Source organism: Salmo trutta, chromosome 16 (assembly GCF_901001165.1).
Source record: "Salmo trutta chromosome 16, fSalTru1.1, whole genome shotgun sequence".
In the NCBI taxonomy this organism is placed as follows: domain Eukaryota; kingdom Metazoa; phylum Chordata; class Actinopteri; order Salmoniformes; family Salmonidae; genus Salmo; species Salmo trutta.
Window position 1 is genome coordinate 25,566,737 of NC_042972.1, and position 9,158 is coordinate 25,575,894.

General features: G+C 45.8%; 1 protein-coding gene across 1 annotated transcript; it reads left to right on the top strand.

The window, feature by feature from the left end:
- Positions 1-5,909: 5,909 nt before the first annotated feature.
- LOC115150382 (cysteinyl leukotriene receptor 2-like) lies at positions 5,910-8,884 on the top strand. The gene is made up of 2 exons (XM_029693616.1): positions 5,910-6,712; positions 6,815-8,884. Exons 1-2 carry the CDS (start codon positions 6,168-6,170, stop codon positions 7,896-7,898), a joined length of 1,629 nt encoding a protein of 542 aa, XP_029549476.1. The 5' UTR covers positions 5,910-6,167; the 3' UTR covers positions 7,899-8,884.
- The last annotated feature ends 274 nt before the right edge of the window (positions 8,885-9,158 follow it).

The following is a 9,158-nucleotide window of genomic DNA, read 5'->3' on the forward strand; positions in this document are numbered from 1 at the left end:
TTTTTAATTTTAAAACACCTTGAAGTATCAAAAAAAGATTGAAAAAAAAGATTTGATGAAAAAAATGTATTTGGCCTTACTGCTATTAACGCATACAAATGCATGGAATAACATATTCACTACAAGGAACAACAATCAAAAAAAAATCAAAAGAAAGTTTGTTCTGAAGCGTCTATCCTTTATCTGAGAGATATAAGAAAGATCAAGATACATTTTTTTTCTCGGTTTTTTACATGTATTTGAACCCCATATTTTTGTCACTAAACAGTCTCCATATATACAAGGTATGGCCAGGTCAGCTTCCCAAGAGTCACAGGAGCGGGGCAGCCAATCAAAAGGAAGATGGTCATGGTAAATCTGTTGGACCTTTATTAGCTTATTTCAGCTCACTGTACCCTTTAAGGATCCACTCCAGGTTATAAGTGTAGTGACCCCAACATTCTACAGCGATATATTGTAGTAGGCTACATATAGAGACATGCACCCCCGTTCATTTGTCCTCACTTGAATGGACCATTTGTCCTCGCGTGTACAGTCCTGCTCACGAACTCCCTATCTCTTGCATTCTAGCACCCCATCTCCCACTGGAGTCTACAAGTCTGGGGTCATAACCTCTTATATCTTGATCAACATCTCACCTAAGCCTATTACCCCTTATTTGTTGCCGGCTGCTCAATAACAATGACACAGGGCCCGGCCAAATAGTCAGCCCTTAGCCCAAGTTTTTACCTTCAATAAATACCAAAACACATCATTCCTTTCTAAAGAAAGCTGGCACATTTCCCACCAGCCGGCCTGAGGCAGGAATGACAGTCAATACCGGTGAACTCTCTCTCTCCCTCACTGTGTACATTTGCCTCTGACATTTGCATCTGACAAAAAAAGGTCAGACAATTTCTAATACGTTATCTTCATTCTTGCTTATGTGGTGACATAGATAAAGACAGAACCTACATGCCAGGAGGTGTCTGAGAAAGGCCTGAGAAATTTCCAAAGACTCCAGCCACCCAAGACATGGACTGTTCTCCATGATCCCGTCCAGCAGGTAGTACCGGTGCATCAAGGCTCAGACTAACAGACTCATAAAAAGCTTCTATCCCTTGGCCATAAGACTGTTAAACGGCTAACCACTACTGCTCCACCTTATACTTACGCCGCTACTAAAATTATTATTGATTAGATTTATTACTACCACCATGCTGCTGTTCATTGATTATTGATTGCCATTATCATAGGTATTTATCTATTTATCCTGCTACTGGTCACTATTACTCCTGTTTTCATGTATATATTACCATTAGTATATTACTAAAAGTATTTCTATATTCCTGCTACAGTCACTTTTCATCCCTGGTTAATGTACTGTATATCCGCCTATCATGCCGACACTGACACTCTTACATACTCACACCCAGACTTACATACACACACGCACCACTACGCACACACCCACCCACCTCCAATGCTGCTGCCACAATATTAGAATTATTTATCCTGCTACCAGTCACTTTTCCTAATCCCTGCCTACATGTAAATATCTACCTCAAATACTCCAGTATCCCTGCACATTGTACATTTACCCTGTACAGTATATACAGTTGAAGTCAGAAGTTTACATATACATTAGCCAAATACATTTAAACTCAGTTTTCACAATTCCTGACATTTAATTCTAGTAAATATTCCCTGTCTCAGGTCAGTTAGGATCACCACTTTATTTTAAGAATATAAAATGTCATAATAACAGTAGAGAGAATTATTTATTTCAGCTTTTATTTCTTTCATCACATTCCCAGTGGGTCAGAAGTTTACATACACTCAATTAGTATTTGGTATCATTGCCTTTAAATTGTTTAACTTCGGTCAAACGTGTCGGGTAGCCTTCCACAAGCTTCCCACAATAAGTTGGATTAATTTTGGCCCATTCCCCCTGACAGAGCTGGTGTAACTGAGTCAGGTTTGTAGGCCTCCTTGCTCGCACACGCACACGTCGTAAGGATTGGACCAAAACGCAGCGGGTAAAGTGCTCATCTTCTTTCTTTATTAAAGAAAACACTTAAACAAAATAAACTGACGACGAAAACAGTCCAGTAAGGCGCTCAGACTATACTGGAAACAACCACCCACAAAACACAAGTGAAAACAAACCCAACTAAATATGGCCTCCAATTAGAGACAACGACAACCAGCTGCCTCTAATTGGAGGTCATTGCCAAAAACCCAACATAGAAATAGAAAACTCGATATACACATAGAAATAGAAAATATAGAACATAAACCAAAAAACCCGAACCACACAAAACAAAAACCCCCTGCCACGCCCTGACCAAACTACAATAACAAATAACCCCTTTTACTGGTCAGGACGTGACAGTACCCCCCCCCCCCTCCCAAAGGTGCAGACCCAGAATGCACCTCAAAAACAAAAACCCCACAAAAATAACCCCAAACTTAAAGGGAAGGAAGAGAGAGTGGCCACCGTCAACAATGGTCCCTGTGCTACATCCCCCCCTCCCAATCCTCCCACTACGGAGGTGGCTCTGGGCGTAGCTCCCGTTCCGTAGACTCCGGGCTGCGGAGCGTCGCTGGAGACTCCGGGCTGCGGAGCGTCGCTGGAGACTCCGGGCTGCGGAGCGTCGCTGGAGACTCCGGGCTGCGGAGCGTCGCTGGAGACTCCGGGCTGCGGAGCGTCGCTGGAGGCTGCAGACTGGAGAGCGTCGCTGGAGGCTGCAGACTGGAGAGCGTCGCTGAAGGCCGAGTGCTCACAGCAGGCACTGGCTGTACCGGGTTATGGAGGCGCACTGGAGGGTGAGTGTGCGGAGCAGGAACAGGACGTACTGGACTGGGCAGGCCCACTGGAAGCCTGATGCATGGGGCTGGCTTTGGAGGCGCCAGACTAGTAACACGCACCTCAGGGCTAGTGCGGGGAGCAGGAACAGGACGTACTGGACTGGGCAGGCGCACTAGAGGCCTGATGCATGGGGCTGATTTTGGAGGCACCAGCCTAGTAACACGCACCTCAGGGCTAGTGCGAGGAGCAGGAACAGGGTAAACTGGACCGATGAGATGCACTGGTGGCCAGATGCACTGGTGGCCAGATGCGCTGCGCCGGCGCACTTCTCCCTGGCTGCCGGCTAACTCTCGCCTAGCAATGCTGCAGAGCCCTTATTGACCGCACCGGACTGTGCACGCGTATGGGCGACACAGTGCATATCTCCGCATAACAAGGTGCTTGCTCCCCATAATAAGCATGGGGAGTTGGCTCAGGTCTCCATCCTGACTCTGCCCAACTCCCCGTGTGCCCCCCCCCAATTTTTTTTGCGGGGGGATGCCTCTCGGCCTCATCTAGCTCCCTTAGTTTGCTCGCCCAGAAACATCGTTCTGCCTCCCACGTCCATCCTTCTCTTCGGTGCTCCAATCCCCGCTGCTTGGTCCTTGTTTGGTGCTCCAATCCCCGCTGCTTGGTCCTTGTTTGGTGGGTGGTTCTGTCATAGACGTCGTAAGGATTGGACCAAAACACAGTGGGTAAAGTGCTCATCTTCTTTCTTTATTAAAGAAAACACTTAAACAAAATAAACTGATGACGAAAACAGTCCAGTAAGGTGCTCAGACTATACTGGAAACAACCACCCACAAAACACAAGTGAAAACAAACCCAACTAAAAATGGCCTCCAATTAGAGTCAACGACAACCAGCTGGCTCTAATTGGAGGTTATTGCCAAAAACCCAATATAGAAATAGAAAACTAGATATACACATAGAAATAGAAAATTTAGAACATAAACCAAAAAACCCGAACCACACAAAACAAACACACCCTGCCACGCCCTGACCAAACTACAATAACAAATAACCTCTTTTACTGGTCAGGACGTGACATCACAACATCTCTATAAGATTGAGGTCAGGGCTTTGTGATGGCCACTCCAGTACCTTGACTTTGCTGTCCTTAAGCCATTTTGCCACAACTTTGGAAGTATGCTTGGGGTCATTGTCCATTTGGAAGACCCATTTGCGACCAAGCTTTAACTTCCTGACTGATGTCTTGAGATGTTGCTTCAATATATCCACATTATTTTCAATTCCTCATGCAGCCATCTATTTTCTGAAGTGCACCAGTCCCTCCTGCAGCAAAGCACCCGCACAACATGATGCTGCCACCCCCGTGCTTCACGGTTGGGATGGTGTTCTTCGGCTTGCAAGCCTCCCCCTTTTTCCTCCAAACATAACGATGGTCATTATGGCCAAACAGTTCTATTTTTGTTTCATCAGACCAGAGGACATTTCTCCAAAAAGTACGATATATGTCCCCATGTGCAGTTGCAAACCATAGCCTGGCTTTTTTATGGCGGTATTGGAGCAGTGGCTTCTTCCTTGCTGAACGGCCTTTCAGGTTATGTCGATATAGGACTCGTTTTACTGTGGATATAGATAATTTTGTACCTGTTCCCTCCAGCATCTTCAAAAGGTCATTTTCTGTTGTTCTGGGATTGATTTGCACTTTTCGCAGCATAGTACATTCATCTCTCGGAGACAGAACTCGTCTCCTTCATGAGCGGTATGACAGTTGCATGGTCCCATGGTGTTTATACTTGCGTACTGTTGTTTGTACAGATGAACGTGGTTCTGTCAGGCGTTTGGAAATTGCTCCCAAGGATGAATCAGACTTGTGGTCTACAATTTTTTTTCTGAGGTCTTGGCTAATTTCTTTTGATTTTCCCATGATGTCAAGCAGAGGCACTGAGTTTGAAGGTAGGCCTTGAAATACATCTACAGGTACACCTCCAATTGACTCAAATGATGTCAATTAGCCTATCAGAATCTTCTGAAGCCATGACATTTTCTGGAATTTTCCAAGCTGTTTAAAGGCACAGTCAACTTAGTGTATGTAAACTTCTGTCCCACTGGAATTGTGATACAGTGAATTATAAGTTAAATAATCTGTCTGTAAACAATTGTTGGAAAAATTACTTGTGTCTTGCAGAAAGTAGATGTCCTAACCGACTTGCCAAAACTATAGTTTGTTGACAAGAAGTTTGTGGAGTGGTTGAAAAGCAAGTTTTAATGACTCCAACCTAAGTGTATGTAAACTTCAACTGTAGCTTCCTTTGTTATTTCTCGTGTTAGATTTTTTTTGGTTATTATTTGTATATTGAATACTGCACTGTTGGGTAAGCCTCGCAAGTTTAGAATTTCACTGTACTGTACTAAATCTTCAAACTTGAACTAGAGAGAGGCGGGTCGTTGAGTTGGCACTCTGCCCAGTAGTCATACCGTTTGTGTTCCATGGAACTCCACCACGAAACCCCCCCCCACTTAAACTCTGCATAAAGAGTGGACAAACTATTCGGACTCAACCAAACTGACTAACACGACTCCTGATGTATCTGAGGAGAGGAGAGAAGAGGAAAGGAGAGGAGAAAAGAGAAGAGTGACTTTTAATGAAGTCATAGTTTATACTATCGGGGGTGTCTTGGCTGGACTTACTCAGAAGACTCCAGATGTGTGTAGTTAGAGTTAAGGGACTTCTAACAATAATCTACCAGTACTGTAGTATCTGATAACAACACAGCAAAGGTCTACAGGCAGACACTATTTGTCCCATGAACGATGTACAACAGAATGCAGGAGCACGCTCTGACAGAATGACAAGTGAGTAACTGCAGCTCCTCAACACAGGATGTAGTGTGCTCACTACAAGGTGCGCACACTACATCCTGTGGCATAAAGGTCCAGACCTCTTGGAAGAGGTAATTTTACTCACATATAAGGCTGTAGTACTTGTTCTCAGCAGAATGCTGTTTGACTGTTGTACTGTATATATAGTGCGTTGTTGTTGTTAACATAGCCGTTGCCTCAGGCTGGCAGGTATAACTGATCATTTTCCTGTGGTTTGTAACATTTGCATCAGCGAACAGACCTACACGAGCAGAACAACATAACTCGTGTTCACCTGAGGACACACTTCCTCATTCCAAAGAAACTGCCTAGTGCTATTTTGGGTATGGTGGTCCTGTCTAGAAACAACCACACACCCTTATTAAAACCTAGGTCCTAGGCAGGTCTAAGTAACATGGAAATAGTGCCACCTTTCCCTAACAGTTAAATAACATAATATAAATGATTCTGCTGATAATGATGATGATTATGATTAAAAGGATGGTCAATGGTCACGATGCCAACGATATCGAATACTGTGATAATGGTGATAGCGATTATGATAATGGGGGCGATAGTGTTGATAAAGAGGGTAATAATAACGATGATTATGATGATAGTGATAATTACGCCAATGATTATGCCTCTGTGTCTCTCCCCAGCTCCGTGGCTTGAAACGTCCCACTCGCTCGACTACACCCTTCCGCCAGTGATCATTCACCTTGGTAACCACACGACGACAGCATTGAATAGCAACCAGTCCTGTAGTGGTGATGACGAGATCTTTAAGTACCGAGCCTATACTGTCACCTACCTACTGGTGTTCCCTATGGCGTTTCTTAGCAACATTGGAGCGCTGTTTGTGTTCCTGCGACTGATGCCCAAACGGTCTGCGTCCTCTGTCCTCATGACCAATCTCGCCCTATCAGATGCATGCTTCTCCCTCACCCTGCCGCTGCGATTGGCCTACTACTTCAGAGGCGCTCGCTGGGACCTCCCTGATTGGCTGTGCCGACTGTGTGTGTTTTGCTTCTATCTCAACCTATACACCAGGTACAGTACACACACAACCTAATTATCAGAATGTGAGTTGACACTGGTTGCCCAGAAAGACACCTAACTAATAAACTATGTCTTAACTATTCTTCCCTACAGCGTTCTCTTCCTTACTGGACTGAGCGTGCTCCGTTGGCTGGCCGTGCTGAAGCCTCTCCGTCATCGAGCCTTGGCCACGCCCCTTCGTGCCTTATTGGCTTGCTTGGGCATTTGGCTGTTTGTGGGCGGAGCTTCAGTCCCATTCCTGTTTTCGGGGACCAGGGTGAGGGCGGGACTAACACGCTGCTTCGAGCCACGTAACCCTGCCTCCTGGAAGATGATCTTCGTTCTCAACTACGTGGGCATGACATTCGGCTTCCTGATCCCATTCATCACCATCCTTGGTTGCTACGGCTGCATCATCCACCGACTGACAACTACGGCCTCGTCAGCATTAGGGTTGACTGGTAGCCTGAACAGGAACAAGATACGTAACCAGGGGAGACGTCGTCGCCGGCGCCGGTCTCTGCGTCTGGTCGCCATGGTGATCTGCACATTCCTGCTGTGCTTTCTGCCCTATCACGTGGCTCGCTCACTGCACCTGCATGCGGTGGTGGGCAGGTGGGGCTGTGTTGCTACGGTGACACTGCAGCGGGTGTTGGTGGTGACGCTGTGTCTGGCGGCGGCCAATAGTGTGGTTAACCCTCTATTGTACTACTACTCTGGGGAGTCCTTTAGAGCGGTCATACGCAGCGCCTCGTCACGACAACGGTCCTTCTCCTCCTCCTTCACTCAGGGCAGCCTGCTGCTCTCTCGCAGAAAGAAGACCACAATGCCTACAACACCAACAACGCGAGACTCACCCCTCGCTCCACCCTTAACCCTTCCTGGGTCCCTACCAGACACAGCCCTCGCTCCACCCCTAACCCTTCCTGGGTCGCTACCAGACACAACCCTCGCTCCACCCCGAACCCTTCCTGGGTCCCTACCAGACACACCCCTCGCTCCACCCCTAACCCTTCCTGGGTCCCTACCAGACACACCCCTCGCTCCACCCCTAACCCTTACTGGGTCCCTACCAGACACACCCCTCGCTCCACCCCTAACCCTTCCTGGGTCCCTACCAGACACACCCCTCGCTCCACCCCTAACCCTTCCTGGGTCCCTACCAGACACACAAAGCCGGGTGGAAGATAGGTTTTGAACCCTTTAAAGACTATTTCCCCTATAGCCCACCTCTACTTACAGACACTGAGACCTGAACCCCTAGCTACACTCTCCAGAATCAGCGACACTTTGCTGCACATGTAAAATGGAGCCCTGAGGCCTGAACCAGAACCCCACACACACACACCCACACAATAACCCTTAGGTTTCCGAGGCACTTTGTGGGTGTGCTCTCTGTTATTTCCATTCCCGCTGTGGGTGTGCTCTCTGTTATTTCCAATCCATCCACAGGTGCCAGGCCTACTTTTGTTTGATTGTTTATTATCCCAGTGTTAATCATTACACTCTTCATAGATGTTTCATATAGGTCGAAAACAGTGTTGCACAAGTCCCACAGGCTCACATTTGTAGGTTAAATTTAATAATATCTTCAGTTGATCATAGTGACTGACAATTGTTGCCTAGATAATACATATTTTGTTTTTTCCTTGACATTGAAGTAACGAATAACTATATTTGATGCAAGAGCTTCGAACACCATTGTGCGCCTCACAAAAGACCTCATCCAACATCAAGAGGCTCTTGTCCAGTTTGACATTGCATAGAAAGTTAGCAGGACCATTGGAAAGCAGGCGGACCTCATGCAGAGATTTGATAAAGACTGTTGGCTGAAGCCAGAGTCTGGAAAGGACTCAATCAAGGACATCTCAGGACATCAACCATATAGTAAGTGTTCTTCTTGATCAGGTGTGTACCTGATCAAGATTACTTTGACACCTGTCAGGTTTTACCAAAGCTTCCAGAACATCCAAATTAACCTGTTGTGCAAATTGGACTATGAGAAACTAGTGTTGTGGATCAGCAACCACAAACTGAAATTACACCGTGAGAAGAACAAACTGTCTGCTCATTTGGCACGCAGACAGAGGCCCAAAGTTGACAGTTGATTTCAGCTGTAGTGCTGAGACCCAAGAATAGAAATTGTTATTTTAAATGCCACAGTTAGAGAAGTAATGTAAGAAATGGGAAAGAATAAGTAGTACTGAAACCAATGACAATGTAGACTCACAAAATATGTATTTATTTTTATAATGCTCAGTGGCGTGTATTCATGGTTGCCAAGGGAAGCCAGACTTCCCACAAAAAATTTTACCAAAAAATAAATAATTAATTTATCTTTCATCTCTTTGTGTTTCATAATTTTCCTTCAATTCGCAAGAAGCTGTATGTTTCTCACCCTCTGTCTTTGTATGTGTGGGCCATCTATCTGATGCTGTCTGGTCAAAAAAAAGAGTAT